The sequence below is a fragment of the Podarcis erhardii genome (assembly GCF_964252035.2).
Source record: "Podarcis erhardii genome assembly, chromosome: 8".
In the NCBI taxonomy this organism is placed as follows: Eukaryota; Metazoa; Chordata; class Lepidosauria; order Squamata; family Lacertidae; genus Podarcis; species Podarcis erhardii.
In genome coordinates this window covers 63742862-63759245 of record NC_138499.1, presented here as the reverse complement: position 1 = coordinate 63759245, position 16384 = coordinate 63742862, and the positions used below count along the sequence as shown (strand labels likewise).

Sequence of the window (16384 nt, the reverse complement as noted above, 5' to 3'; positions counted from 1 at the left end):
TCGGGTTAAGAACTTTACCTTAGGATAAGAACAGAGATCGTGCAGCGGTGGCAGCGGGAGGCCCCATTAGCTAAAGTGGTCCCTAAGGTTAAGAACAGTTTCAGGTTAAGAACGGACCTCCGGAACGAATTAAGTTCTTAACCAGAGGTATCTTGTATTCAGAGGCACATGCCCTCTGACAGTGAAGCCACAATGTAGTCAATCATGGATAGTAACCACAGATTGCCTTATCCTCCGTGAATTAGTCTAATAATCTTATTTTAATGCCATTCCAAGTTGTGGCCATCACTGCCTCTGGTCGGAGTGAATTTCATAGCTTGGCAAAGAGAAATGAGTTTTGCTTCCAAAGAAATGTGCAGGACTTCAGTGTAAGAGGGCATCGTTTATTTAGTAGCAACCTATGTCAAGACATAATTAGGCTACAATAAAATACAATATACACTATAGCCCCCAAGAGGCAAAAACAGTATCCGGTTCATGGATATCCTGAAAAACCCAGGCCACATATACACCATAAAACTGACGGATGCTTTTGTTAAGGTGCTTACTTAATGAACTTTATGGAATGTTGCAACATATACATACATGCAGAGTATCACTTTATATTTATATATGTATACTGTATTTAAAATGATAAAAGAAACAGGCTGAGATTGCCGAAACCCTTTCTAATCCATAAAATGAATTTAAAATATTTAGTATAAAACTTCTAGAAAAAAATAAAATTAAATGATCAAGTTTCATTTTTGTACATAATATAGAAAACGTTTCCAGTTCTTTTATTTTTTTAGGCATTATTCTGCATTGGATTCTGTCCATTTTGTGTGCCTCAGTAAGATGCCATGTGCACCAAAGAGCGTTTGAATGACTGCGCATAATGGGAGAGTTCTGTCACGCGGTCCACCATGTCTTGCAAGGATGCTGTGCTGGGATAATTCAGGGCAGCCACCTTGGTGGACATGACGATGCTTTTAAGCAATTCGCAAAGCTGGTTGCTGGAGTTCATTATACTGTTGCGTATTTCCTGAGTGGTCAGCTGCCTAGTGAGGGTGTCCCCAATGAACACCAGCTTGTGAGCACTTAAGATGACGAACTTGCTATGCGCAACAAAGATCCTCGGTGGCTGCGCAGCACTAATGCAGCTGAAGAATGCATCGATGGCGTTTAAAAGGGAGATGAAGTGAGTCTCACACTGGTCCGCATAAAACAAAAGCAGCTGCCTTTCCTGAGAGGCCATTGGGCTGTTCACAGGGTGAAGGCCTTGAGGCGGCTTCCATTTCGAGATGTCGTTTTCCACGGGCTTCGTGATTTCTTGTTCCAGCCACTGGAACTGATTCAGCTGAAAAGCAAACAGCAGAGTCAATGCCACGTTATTTCAAAGTGCCATTCCCTCTAATAGCAAGCTCTTCAAGTGCCAACAGGATGGAGGACAAAATAGGATAACAGGAAAACATGAGTGGCAGCAAGCCTGGGAGAAACCGGAGGAGTGCACAAACACATTTAAAAAAAACATGTTTTGTGCTTTGTCTATTAAGCCTGTGGGAAGAGATGCCATGCTTTTAATGTGCTTTCAGGGGCTTAGTACATTTTGCATGCTTAATAAAATAATAAAGAAATGTGTGTTCTAAAAAGAGGACAGCTTCTCCTGCCCCCTGCCAGCTGGCCACGTGGTTTAAAGAGACAGTAAATTCTCCATTCAGTGGCATTTTGTGACTTTTCCTCTTTTGCTGTTTTTGGCGCTTCCACAAACTCTTACCTGGTGATGCTCCAGCTGCATCTTGCTCTGCTTGATGATATTTTCCTTCTCTAGAAGCTCTTTCTGTTGCCTTTCAAACTCCTCCTTCCCCTGATTGGATAACATTTAAGAAACAAAACAAAGAAAGACATATCAGGCATGTGCACCTCTTGAGATGACAACCAGCCAGGAGCGTAGCTGTTGCACAGCAGGTATTTCATTATGTTCTCGCTCCAGTTGTTATCATTGAGGAGAAGGAAGGGATACAAGAACAGAGAGAGCTCACCATGTGAAATGATCCCAATAAGAACGACAGCACTCTTCCCCCCATGCGATTCCTACCAGCTGGCATTCAGAGGCAGAACACAGCCACTGTGACTAATAGCCATTGGTAGGAGATGGGGCAAACAGCCTACTACTGAGACATCATACCCTGGGGTGAGCTGCTGTCCAGAAAATGCGTGCCAGTGTGAGGGATTTCCACCTTCCCCTGCAGCACTTGAAGCCAGAACCAGAAGAGGCCCAAAGAGGGAGGAGCAAAGACTAGCACAGTGATGGAGTCTCAGATTGCTTGGAAAGGACCCGAGGGGAGGAGGAGACTTAAGACGGCAGTGGGAAGGTGGGGACCTTCAGGCTCCACAACTGCCTCATAGGGGCAAGATCTACCGCAGGGGTCGGCAACCTAAGGCCCATGGGCCACAAGAAGCCCACGGGGGTTGTTTAACCGGCCCATAAGCCACCCACTTGGCGAGTCCCCACGCACTGCGCTAAACCGGCACAGCTGGACATGGGGACTCACTTCCGCGGTGCTGGAAATCGTGGACGTGTGCGCGATCTGGCCCACAGGGGGATCTCCGCTGGAGTAAACCTTGCCAACCTATTGTCCACCCCTATTGTTCAGCCCGGACACTGAAGTCCAGCACTGAGGGCCTTCAGGCAGTTCCCTCACTGTGAGAAGTGAGGTTACAGGGAACCAGGCAGAGGGCCTTCTTGGTAGTGGCGCACGCCCTGTGGAATGCCCTCCCATCAGATGTCAAGGAAATGAACAACTATCTGACTTTTAGAAAACACCTGAAGGCAGCCCTGTTTAGGGAAGTTTGTAATGTTTGATGTTTTGTCGTATTTTTAATAGTCTGTTGGGAGCCGCTCAAAGTGGCTGGGGAAACCCAGCCAGATGGATGGGGTATAAATATTATTATTATTATTATTATTATTATTATTATTATTATTATTATTGATGGCTTTAAAGGGAAATTTAAATGGATTCATGGAAAATGGGCCAATAGATATCCATTACAGTGGTACCTCAGGTTACATACGCTTCAGATTACATAAGCTTCAGGTTACAGACTCCGCTAACCCATAAATAGTGCTTCAGGTTAAGAACTTTGCTTCAGGGTGAGAACAGAAATCGTGCTCTGGCAGGAGGCCCCTTTAGCTAAAGTGGTGCTTCAGGTTAAGAACAGTTTCAGGTTAAGAACGGACCTCCGGAACGAATTAAGTACTTAACCCAAAGTACCACTGTATTGCTAATATTCGTTCTAGTTCAAAGGAACATCCCTGTTTCATGGCAGTATAGCTCTGAACAGCAGTTCCTGGGAAACAAAGCACAGAGGTGGGCTGTTGCCTTCCTGCCCTGCTTGTCAGTCACTTCCCAAAACCATTTGCCCCTACTGAAAGCAGGATGCTGAGCCCAGGAACCTGCTGTCAGACCACTGTATACTGACTGGCAGCAGCCCACCAGGATCTCAGGCAGGGGTCTCTCCTAACCCTACCAGGAGATGCTGGAACCTGGGACCTTTGGCATGCAAAACAGGTGCTCTTCCACTGAGCTACGGCCCTTCCCCAAACCTGCCTTAATCCAGTGAAGCAGTACTCACCTGCAAGTGCACATAGTCGTAGTCATCCATCCAGCTCTTCTCCGAGCCATCGCTGCTGCTGCTGCACTGGCAATGCTGGTCTTTGGAAAGGAGGGGTGACAAAGAAGCACAATGGCCCTGGCTCTTGTCTCCAGGGTGCAGCGTCTGGGCCTGAGGGCTGTCATATACGTAATCTGCAATCTCCGACGCGTTCTTCAAATAAGAGCCGCTCTGCCCTTGCTTGAAGAGCACCTCGGCGTTGAGGCTGATGCTGGTGGTGAGCTGCTTAGCATCGTCCGGGATCGTCCTTGCCACCATCACAAAGCGGTCCAGATCGTCGCATTTGTTCTGGACCTTGTTGACAGCCAGGACGTTCAAGGACCAGCTGCAGCTGCTGAGGTCGTGGCTAGTCTGGGTTAAAATCTGGTGTGAATCTTCCAGCCTCTGCAGCTCCCTCCTCAGCTTGTTGTAGAGGCTGAACTCAGAGAGGAAGGACGCGTTGGCCGCAGCTCCTTTGGCAAAATGAAGGTAGTCAACCAGGGACTGCTCCACCTTCTCGACGGCCGTGTGGATCTTGTTGATGTGCTTCTCCATGTACTCGTAAGACCGCCAGTCGGAGTTGACGAAGGCCATTAAGCTGGAGACAGTGGTCTCTACCGTGCTCTGATGCCTGTAGAGTCTCTCTATGGCTGCGTCGGGATCCAGCGCTAATCTCTTGTCCTTCTCTGGGGTGGCTGAAAAGGACGATTCTTTTGACGTTGTAGAAGATGTGGACATGTTGCTCCTGGTGCTCCCTGTACTAGAAAAGGACAGCCTGTTCATCCCATCCGTCACGTCCTGCAGCCTTTTAGTGTCCTGTGTCACCTGTGGAGGCACATCGTACACACCCTCTTTGGTTTCACCATCCCCAAATCCCAAGAGCTGTCCGGGGAATGGGACTCCTCTGGGGGTGTCATAGACGTCCATCTGGGGAGCTATCTGCTGCCCAGCAAATGGGGTTTGGTGGCTCACTGGGACATCGTACAGGCCTTGCTGGTGTGGAAGGAGGTCGGAAGGGGCAGGCGGGCTGCAAACGCATTTCTGCCCGGTTTCCTTTGCAGCTCCCTTGGCCATGGGAGGCGGGACGTCGTACACACCTTCTGGCTTCGCCTCGTGCTTCACGCAAGTGGCTGAGTCGGGCGAGCGCTCCCTGGGATCTGCGGCATCTCTGCACCCCAAAGGTGGGACTGAGTAGATCTGGAACACAAAAGTGGAAAAAAGCCATGAGCTGCAAAAAGGCATCGCCTCCATACCATGAGGCCTGCAATTACCGTATTTTTCGCTCCATAAGACACACTTTTTTCCTCCTAAAAAGCAAGGGGAAATGTCTGTGCATCTTATGGAGCGAATGCACTGGACGGCAGAGGGATCCCTCGGCTGCCACTGCAGTCGCGAGCTGAGGGATGACTCCGCCGCCGGAGCCATGGCTCCCATCCGTCGCTCGCTGTGAAGCAAGCAGAGCAAGAGCCACTGACATGCTCTGCACAGCTCTCACTTTTCTTGCAGAGAGCATGTCAGCAGCTCTTGCTCTGCTGGCTTTACAGCGAGGCGGGGGAGGGATGGACGGAAACCCCTTCCACCCCTCCTCCCAGCTCACTGTGAAGCAAGAAAAGGGAGAGCCGCTTACATGCTCTGCACAGATTTTTTTTTTTCTTGTTTTCCTCCTTTAAAAACTAGGTGCGTCTTATGGAGCGAAAAATACGGCTATTTGTGAAGACATCTAAGACATTGAGGCAGGTCAACATAAATGCTTGCACTGGCTTCCAGAGAAGGCGAATGCATGCTCAGCTACGGTGTTGTGATCTCTGGATCAGCATGGTCACAGCTCAGGTTGGGCCAGACACATGATGTAATTGCCCCTTTGTGGCCAGGGAAGATTGGTGCCGCCATGGAAAGTAACCCACCTTACCCAGATGGTTTATCGGTAGCTGTGTTAAGCACTATATTGTGTTTTAAGCTGATGTTTGCACTCCCCAAAGCAGCAGCACCAACAGGAAGGAAATTCGGGAATGGCCAAGAGACCCACCATGTCTCCAAAAAAAGGAACAATGTAGCTTGGGAGGACTCTCCTTCCTTGGAGGTTTTTAGGCAGGGTTTGGATGGCCATCTGTCAAGGATGCTTTAGCTGAGATGCCTGCATTGTAGGGGATTGGACTAGATGACCCTTGGGTCCCTCCAACTCTACAGTTCTACAATTCCATGACCCACTGTCCATGACCCTCTCCATCCCCTGTTCACACCATACAGACATGGCACCTGCTTTACTTGGGATGGGAAAAGTCTCTTCCTTGAAACCCTGGAGAGCCACTGCCAGTCAATGCATTCCTGAGGAAAGATGGACTCACAGTCTGACTCATAGCACTGTAGAGTTGGAAGGGACCACAGGGGTCATCTAGCCCTACCCCCTGTCATGCAGGAAACCTTTGCCCAGTGTGGGGCTCAAATCCACGATCCTGAGACTAAGAGTCTCATGCTCTACCGACAGAGCTATCTCAGCTTTCACAATTTACCGGTAAGTCAGATTCCAGGACTCCTGTGACTGTGGCGCTCTGTGGCAAAGCCTGTTATGCGGTGTCTTGCAGAAGGGAATACCGCATAAGCAGGTTGTGTGTGAATGTGTGCCCTGATGGGAAACTTCCACAGGGACGGGCGCACCAGGCAGTCGGAGCCACAGAGAAACCAAAGAAGCAACTTTGAAGCCAATGAAGCAACACGGATGAACTCCTCTCAGGTGAAGCAGAAAGATCCAAATCAGCCCGCTGCACAAGTGTTGATTTTTCAAAACTCTAATTACAAGAATGCCTTACGTAAAGCTAGTAATTACACTCTGAAGTTTATCTTTATCACGGTTTTAAATAAATAAGCGAGCTGCAAGCTTGAGGGGAATGTTGAAAGGGCTAGAGAGTTCAAAGCGCTCCCTGCTTCTTCTGTAAAATGCAAAATGTACTTTTTTTGTTCAAACATGCCTTCGACACGGCATGAAATTACACGTTTGCTTTCAATGAGGAGGAATAGACTTACGCCTTTTGCAGGAGGCACATCGTAGACCCCTTGAGGTTCCACGTTCCCCATCTGGGCGGTGTGTGCGGGACCTTTAAATGATGCAGGGGGGACGTCGTAAATCTTAGGAGAGAAGAGTCGCATTAACACAAATGGAGGAAAGCACCATAGGGACCCACAGCCATTTCAAATCCATCTAACCCCACTCTGCCCCTTTGCTTGGGAATTACTTCTGTAACAAACAGGATGAGGTTTGGGGTTTTACTTGCTGTTGCTTCGGGTTTAAAGAACAACAAACAGCAACGGCGACATGCAAAGACATCTCCAGACCACTTTCATGCTTTCCTAAAGGACCGGTTTTCCAGTTTTGGAAAAGAACGAACTTATTTTGGAAATATATTTCTGAAGGACTAGGGTCATATTTATTTATTCATGACATCTGTATCCCAACTTTTCTCCAGGAGCTCATGGCGGCTTATGTGGTCTCTTCACTCTTCACAACAACCTTGTGAGGTAGGATCAGGTTAATAAGTAACAAGTGGTCCAAGGTTACCCATTGAGTCGCTGGATTAACTCTCAAGTCAGACCATTGAGTCCAACTAACTTATCACGATCACTAGTAAATGTGGTTTTAGTAGAATTTGGAATTGTTTTGACAGATTCCAGATCAGTAGAAGAGAAATGTGTATGAGAGAAATTTCAGAACATGGACATAAGATGAGCCCCCACTGATCAACCCTCACTGTCTAGGCTAGGATCCTGCTTTCAAAAGAATTTGGAAACTTGGGATTAGTTGCCCATCGGAGAGGCCCCCCAAACAAGACATGGTGGCAATTGCCCTGGGCTCGCTGCCCAACTACTGCTATTCAGTGGCATACAGCTCCTGAACACAAAGTTCCATTTAGGCTGATATCCTGTGTCAACTTACACTGAACCAATGGGCCTTACTTCTGAGTAGACATGTACAGGATTACATTGTTGGGTCTATCAATGGCCATTAAAACTACCCTCCATGAATTTTCCAACGCCCCTTGTAAAGCCAGCAAAGGCTTACATAACGAGTTGTTAATTGTTCTGCTTCCTTTTGGATCCCCCTCCCCCCTTTTTAATTGAGGTTACCTTGGCTACTTTCCAGTCCTTCAGGAAGGAGGCCCACTTTCATGACAAGCTGTGTATTTTGTTAGAAGTCCCGCAATTTAACATTTGAGCTCCAGTGGCTTGTTAAATTTTAATTTGTACATTAGCAGGGCTGGCCTTAACTGTTAGGCGGGTCGCCTTGGGCAGCTGATTTTGGGTGGTGATGAAAGGGCCATAAATGGTTAGCGATTTAATTTATTAGTATATATTTTACTGCCAGGGAGAGACACTTGGGATATATATATATCTCCTTTTTTCTGGCCCTCAAATAACTTGACCCACCTTGGTACTATGCAGCTTGATTTGGGTGGCTAAGAAGATGGAGTAGCCCCATGTAGGGAACATTCCAGCCGTCCAATTGCAGGTTATTAAGAGCATAAATCACTGCAGCCAGCTTATCTAAGTCCAGAAACAGCAGCAGCTGGTGAATGAGGCATAGGTACCCTGCACTGCTGAGGCCCCCTGGGATTCAGCTGACAACCTGGCATTGAGGAGCAGCCTCAGACTGTATACCCATACCCCGTGATATCTACCCCCTCCTGGGAAACACCTTGTTTCCAAATTCCAACATCAACTTCCATCCTCTGTAGCACAGCGGTGAAAATGTCTGACAATAACCTGGAAGACCAAGGTTCCAATCAACCAGTCGTCTTTGAAGCTCACTGGGAGACCTTGGGCCAGTCACTGCTTCTCAGCCTGGCCTACCTCACAAGGTTGTAGTAAGGGTCAAATGGGGAGTGGGGAGGAACCACATATGCCACCTTGATCACCTTGGAAGAAAGATGGGATATAACTGTGCTAATAATCATCAGGGCTTTTTTCAGCCAGAACTTGCTGGAACTCAGTTCTGGCAGCTCTTAGGTAGGCACCATTGCCATTCTAAGAGAACATGGGAGGAGTTCATGGTGAGTTCCGGCACCTCTTTTTCTACAAAAATAACACTGATAATAATTAATAATAATAATATTTCAACACCGTGCTTGTGTACTATTATTACTGTAGTCTGCTTAATTTTTGCTTTAAGCATATGTGCATTTGTGGAAAATTTTGCTGTAGCAATAAATTGACTATGACCGTAGGAAAGAGATCTACAGGAAAAGGCTTCTGACACGGGGACCGATCCTCCTGCAGCTTTGACACTTGTGATTTATCTCAGAGCGGCCGCCCTGCTCCTTCTCCACTGAAGTATGAACACAGCTGCTGATGGTAATTGATGCCTAATCCCTAACAATTTTCATGAGGTGTGAATTAACTCTCCCGCCCCACTATCCCTCCCTGCTCTGTTCCACTGAGATCAGCACATATGTGTGCCATTTACAGTCCCCCTGGACCTTAAGATGTGGAACAGGAAGGGCTGGGTTGGGTATTTCCCCCTCTCTCTTGGGTGCTTGCTCTTTGCAAAGATTGCTCCACCAACGACATGGGGAAGGCCCATGTCGCTGAACTCCTAGCCAGTGAGGAACTTTACATGCATGACAGAAATGAGAAATTCCTCGGCCAGATATTTTGCACTCATGCGGGTCACCCTAACACATGGCAGCCATGCTTTCATTCTTTGCCAGTCCCAATATAACATGGCATGAAGCAAAGGAGATCAGCAAGACTTTCTGAAATGTCTAAGCAGGACACCAGCCAGACATGCAGTATAAAGGAAGGGCTCCATCATACAATAAGTAGGCTGCTGCCTGGAGCACAAATCAATTTCAAGGGGTACTTGTTACCTATACACAAGTCCCTGTGCAAAATGGGAGGGGACCCTGAGGATCATCTCAGCCAACCCCTTGCAATGCCAGAATATGCGGCTGTCCCATGTGGGGATCGAACCTGCGACCTTGGCATCATCAGCACCACGTTCTAACCTACTGAGCTATTCAGAACCCGCTGAGATGCCCCAGGGCATGCTGGGAGAAACAGTCTTTGTGCCAGGATAACCTCAGAGTAAAAACAAGCTGACAAACCCTGAACCTACAGAGGCAAGTATGCTCTATTTTCTTATAGTATGCAAGTCCAGCTAAGCTAGTTGTACTTGTATTCAAGGGACCAATATTTCTTATATGGAGGAAAGAAAACATCTGAATTGAGAAACAGCATTTGGGAAAAAACATACAACAGACTGCTTTTTGCTTTCAGGTATTCTGTGTGACCACTTGAATGTATGATTCCCTTAGAAAACAGATGCATATTTTCTAATTCTGAGCCACATGCAGTGCATTCATTAAACTCTGTGGCCATCTAGAGAGTGGGAAAGGCAATCTGGTCAGAGATTATTTAAAAAAAAAAATATCTGGAATGAGTAAACCTGATCCACACTTAGGAAATAGATAAAATGCCAAGACCTCAGATGCAGATTAATTTCAACAGCCATTGACGGCTTTATTGGTACTTACCCCTTGGAGAGGACGAATCGGTGGGATGTCATAGGTATCCTTCTGGTATTTGGTAGGGAACTCATAAACATAACCTTGTCCTGACCTGACTGGAGTTACTACCTATGGGTTCAAAGAGAAAGACAGGAAAACATAAATACTGAGGCACTTGGCCAGACACAGGTCAACCATGTTAAGAGTCTCTATACAAACATTCATTTCACTGGTTGATGGCAGTTTTATCAGGGGGAAAACCCAAACCATCGTTATTTTGAGAGTAAAAAAAAAGTATACCTAAGATAGCTCATAACAAGTTTAATTGTGTGTATGTATGTATGTATGTATGTATCTATCTATCTATCTATCTATCTATCTATCATCTATCTATCATGCAGTGCTTTTTTTCTAAAAAAATGTTTAGGGGTACTCTCATTTTCCTACTCATATTGAAATACTGCCCCTCAACCCTCAATGAGGCCAAACTTAGATTCACAAAATGTTTAGGGGTATGCATCCCCCCAGAAAAAAGCACTCTCTCTGTCTGTCTAGCTAGCTAGCTAGCTAGCAGCCTAATGTGTGAGATCTCTCTCTCTCTCTCTCTCTCTCTCTCTCTCTCTCTCTCTCTCTTTGTGTGTGTGTGTGTGTGTGTGTGTGTGTGTGTGTGTGTGTGAGAGAGAGAGAGAGAGAGAGAGAGAGAGAGAGAGAGAGAGATGCTTTATTTAACTGCTACTAGTCAATCTGGGAAGGAAGCCCATCTGGGAGAATGAAAACTCTTATTCTAAACCTCCACAGTCTTGTGGGATATCTTTGGGAGAATACAGGGCTAAGGAGTAAACCCTGCACAAATCCGAAGTGAAGTCCCTAAGATGGTTGGATGGTGCCTTGTACGCCTCCTTCTGGCACCTCCTGCAGCCGAGCTGGTGCCAAACACACAGCTCAGCTTTCCTTTGGACCACGTCAGTGAGGCCGATAGCAGAGTCTTGTCGCTTGGGAAGCTCAGGACGTCCACACACACTGCCCAGGCTTATGCCCCGGGGAGGTCACTTTGGTGCTGCTGATGCCATGATTTGACTTCATACAGCCTTGGAGGAGCACTCCGTTGTTTCTTGTGACAGGCGGGTGCCAGCAATATGGTCGATCTGTATGCCCACATGGAGATTAGCTGTGGATCAGATGTACCCAACCAGCATATCTGCCACATAGACCACATTCACCCATGGATTTTACTCTGCAATGATAGCTTGAAGTGACACTGATGAGACTGGGGACTGCATTTAAACTCAGAGTTAGTGTTTGGAGAGAGGGTGTCCAATGACTTTATACCTATGATTATGAGATGCTTCATGTATTACATATTTCAAGTACAAAAACAATGCATGAATGAGAAACATGGGCAATGGATTTCAGAGCGTGTCATATAGGTACACTCAGCAGACAGCCATGCTACAGTCTGTGGGAATCTGTGGTGCTTGTGACAGAAGCTTTCCTCAATCCAAGACAATATTTAGAATGTCCTGGGTCTATCACAGGCTAATCCATTTCAGGACCTGGGGAGTCAAGGGGAGCTCAAGAAGGAAGAGTCTTGTTGTATGGCTATATGCCAGCAAGGAACATGAACTAAACTCTACACCTGTTAAGCTTATTCTGCACCCAGCTGCTGATCTTTAAGAATTCCAGGTGTTCTTAAATAGACTGATCCATCCTGAAGGGGGTAAGTTGGAGTTTTGTTTTTGCATTTCCCCTCTTTCTTTCTTTCTTTCTTTCTTTCTTTCTTTCTTTCTTTCTTTTTGGTAATTGCTGTTGTATATTGGAAATCTATATTTATTTTTAAAATAATAATTCCAGGTGTTCTGATCACATCACTAATTTTTCTTCACCTGCTATAAAGGAGCTCCTCATCTGAATTTACAAACCAGCTTCAGATTAAACTGGGTTAACAAATAAATGCTTTACATCTGGAATGAACATCTGACTCTCCCCGGCAAATATGCAGTTAAGTGCAACTTTTAAAAACTAACATTAAAGCCATCAACAAACTTTATAGAGGAAACTGATACTGCCAAAATAATAAATGTTATTTAGCTGCACATTTTTTTTATTAACGCCCAGACACAGAACCAAAAAAGATGCCTGAGAATGTGTTGTTAGGAAGCAGTGCTGCTTAATTTAAAAGAAGGCAAATGGAGATGAAATTTACTTTTAATTTCCCTGGTAAAATGCCAGCAAACCCCAGTATGTAGCTACAGTTCTGGGCAAGACATTTATTTGCAAACAGCATTGTTTTAATGCATGGTCACATTACATGGCAACTTTTCCAAATCTCTTCTTGTTGTCATGACTGAAATCTCATGGCTACCCTCACAAGAAATCTAATTCAATTATGCAGAATGGTTTCGCTGTATATTGATGTACTAAAGAAGGGATTAACAAAGAAAATTTTGGGACACAAGAAGATGCCTTATACTAGGCCAGGCTATTTGTCCAGCATCATCTGCACTGACTCTGGCTCTCCAGGATCTCAGGAAAACTTATTTCATGTTATCTGATCCTTCTAGCTGGTGATGACAGGGATCAGACCTAGAACCTTGTGCATGCAAAACACATTATCCACCAATGAATTGTGTTTCACTTAAATCTGTTAAGCACCATCACCATTTTCTCTCTGGCCTTTTGCTAGGTGCAAAGGATGTCACAAGTAGTGTAGCTAACATGGCTGTAAGATTTATTTATTTAATAAATTCCTACACCGCCCTTCATACCAGATGAGAGCTACCTTCACTTGTCACTTATGCAGGCTCATCAGGTATGTCTATGGTCCAACTTCAGAAGTGAAAACAGCAAGGCAGACCTCCCCAAATTGGTATATCATGCATTTGTGTACCATGTGTGTGTGTGTGTGGTCCCCCCCCCTGTTTTTAATCTGTTGGGAGCTGCCCAGATTGGTTGGGGAAACCCAGCCAGATGGGTGGGGTATAAATATAGTATTATTATTATCATCATCATCCTCATCAACATCATCACCATCACAGTCATACCTCGAGATGAATGTGCTTCGGGTTGAGCGCGTTCGAGTTGCGCTCCGCGGCAACCCAGAAGTAGCGGAGCACGTTACTTCCGGGTTTTGCCACTCACGCATGCGCAGGCTCTCAAAATGACGTCACGCGCATGCGCGGAAGTGGCAAAATGCGATCCGCGCACGTGCCGTCGTGTCTTGCGCTCCGTTCGGAATGCGAACACGGCTCCGGAACGGAGAATTGCCGGAGAATGTATTAGAATTGCCATCGCAATTGCAAATGTTCACACACACAGCCAAGGAGTGCCAAAAGCAGTTTCAGCCTTCTTTCCTCCCTTAAGCCCCCAAACAGCTTTAAAAGCAATGTTTTCCCTAGGATTGACAAATGTGCAAAATATCTACTCCAGATCTCTCAGTGACAAGTTTATTATTAGACTGCCTACTAATTCTGAATGCTAAGCGTATTTGCGGCAGAAATGCTTTGCAACAAAATGACTTTTTTCAAAGAAAATAAAAGGCGGGGGGGGGGGAGCTCATTTTATGACTTGTCCTCCAGGGGCTCTTTAAGTTGCAGAGATTCTGTTTAACATAAATAACAAGTCCCCGCGGTGTTGCAAACCTTTCCTTTAGGAGAACAGATACGGCAAATGAGAAACAAAAGTCTCTTCCCCAGGCAGCCTTAAATTTTAATCCTTTCTTTTAATGTAAAAACTTTGGCGTCAGGCTGCTTATACGAGCTATGGAGAAAATGCTCAAATTTAGCAATGCAGAAATGTGCTGCTCTTGGAACCTGGCCAAATGATCACATACATACATATGCAAGTAATCACATACATACACAGGGCTTCATGTTAAATTCCTGAAAATCTAGTTTTGGGTTTTCCCCTCTGCAACTGATGGTTTGTGTACTGCAACATGGGAGGAGGAAGGCAACAATGCAGCCCCTATTTTACATGGGTGTCCCCTTCCCCCCCCCCAACTGCCTGTGTGGACCCTTGTATTTACAGATGACTTCTGCAGCAAGTCTGTAAGGCTTGCCATTCACATGGGCCTGTCCACCAGGGGATAGTTCCATTTGCCCAAAGCTAGCTGCATAAAAATCTGTGGCAACTTGCCAACTGGTTGACTGCATGCAGAGCTGTAGCCCTATGGAGACTTTTGAGCCAGCGTGGTGTAGCGGTTAGAGTGTTGGACTAGAACTTGGGAGACCAGGGTTCGAATCCTCACTCGACCATGAAGTTCACTGGGTGACCCTGGGCCAGTCACTGTCTCTCAGCCTCACCTACCCTGCAGGGGTGTTGTGAGGATAAAATGGGGAGGGGAAAACCATGTACGCCACCTTGAGTTCCGTAGAGAAAAAGGTGGGATAGAAATGCAAAAAAATAAAGAAATAAAAATTGAAACTTGTTCACATTGCCCCAACCCAACAAGGGAGCTACCTAAGTGGAAACTTGCTTCCTCATGCAATTTCCTTGACAGATCAGATAGATGGTGCAGAGATGCTTTTGGACACAAGGAAATCCCCATTCACACTTCAGGGATGCAGTTAAATATATTGCACTTCTGGTAGTAATATACGCATTGCTACCCAGGCTCCTGGGCCACTCAAGGACACAATTTTGCATCCCAGCCCAGGCCTTTTTCCTTTACAGTGGGACCTCAGGTTACATACGCTTCAGGTTACATACACTTTAGGTTACAGACTCCGCTAACCCAGAAATATTACCTCGGGTTAAGAACTTTGCTTCAGGATGAGAACAGAAATCTTGCAGCAGCGGCACAGTGGCAGCAGGAGGCCCCATTAGCTAAAGTGGTTCCTCAGGTTAAGAACAGTTTCAGGTTAAAAACAGACCTCCAGAACGAATTAAGTTCTTAACCCGAGGTACCACTGTACTGTATTTTTTTATTTTGAGAGGTGCAAGGAATTTTCTTGAAATCAACAGGAGTTGTGAGCACAGAGTATTGTTGTAAATCAAGAGTATGAAAGCGAAATTAAATTTGATAGTGGTTGCGATGCACAGACACTCGTACAATTTTCATCCCTCAAGGGCATATGCAGTTTGTTTCTAATCCCTGTGTTTGGGAATCGGTTTGTTTTCCCACCACATTTTCTCATCTCATATTTCTGAAATTACTTCTAATGATGAAGAATCACTCTAATGACTCTTTGTCCTGCAATGTACGGATTAAGAAACAGACTGACTTTTGTCCGGGTGCCTCCAAATCCACACTCCATATGAGGGAGAAGAATCGTACACATCTAAAGAAATCTTACAGCCCTCGCCCTGTTAAAAACATTGGCACTTGTTTATTAGGAAGAACAAGCACCTGACAGAACTAACTTGTCGTCCTCCCTATGGACACATCTTCTCCTGAGCTAAAATGGACTACTGGTTTGACCCAGTATAAGGCAACTTACTATGTTCTAGTCCAAATTGACAGAGAATCTGGGGTGGTGTGAGCCATTAACTTCAGGGTCCTAAGGCTGAGACTTAGCTTAGTCAACTTACCCTGGAAGGTGTGTACTGAGCTCTCTTTAGAGGCAAAAGGGAACCAGGATGTGCACCATTAATACTTGGGATTGGCAGTCAGTGTGAAGACTCTGGAGTGATGAACTTGGTACAGGTGCTAGGAGCCTGCACTTGTGCCCTTTCCAGGACTACTGTACTTCATAGAATTGGAAGGGACCCTGAGGTTCAGCAGACTCCAGCCCGTATGTCAGCTTCAGCCCCAACTCCAGATGTTTATTTCAGGGACCTGGAGCTAAAGAACACACCCTCCAGGGACTCAGCTACATTAGTAAAGGAACAGCAATTTGAATGTGCTATGAACATGCAACACCAGATGGCGCCAGAGAGCAGGACATTTTAAAATGTGGTTTTCCACACAGTTTTTCTTCTTTTGTTATAATGATCTAATTTCTGACTTATTAATAGAGGGGTTTTTCCTGTGTCTGGATCTAGCCCAGGTCTAGATTTGGATATAGGCTTGACATTTATATGCATACAACTCTCACACATCTCCTAAAGCATGGATTGAAAACCTGGGTTTTTCATATCCATATGTTGTTGAACTACAACTCCCATCATCATCCCTGACCAATGCTGGCAAGGGCTGATGGGTGTTGGAGTCCAATAGCATTTCGAGAGGAGCAGGTTCAGCAGCCCTGCATTAAGATAAAGCACCTTAATGGTTGTACCATCCATGCAACTATTTCATACAATAAGATCACATT

The 16384-nt window shown here is 45.7% G+C and overlaps 1 protein-coding gene across 3 annotated transcripts in view; it reads right to left on the bottom strand.

Moving 5' to 3' along the window:
- Positions 1–362: 362 nt before the first annotated feature.
- Positions 363–16384, bottom strand: part of NEDD9 (neural precursor cell expressed, developmentally down-regulated 9) — a 69594-nt gene continuing 53572 nt past the window's right edge. For all 3 annotated transcript variants that reach the window (XM_081873010.1, XM_081873009.1, XM_081873011.1), the window contains exons 3-7: positions 10158–10259; positions 6655–6756; positions 3616–4830; positions 1757–1846; positions 363–1339 (exon numbers count right to left, since the gene is read on the bottom strand). In XM_081873010.1, the coding sequence (XP_081729136.1) occupies positions 830–1339; positions 1757–1846; positions 3616–4830; positions 6655–6756; positions 10158–10259 (2019 nt within the window). In that variant the 3' untranslated portion in view covers positions 363–829. The remainder of the gene's footprint in view (positions 1340–1756; positions 1847–3615; positions 4831–6654; positions 6757–10157; positions 10260–16384) is intronic.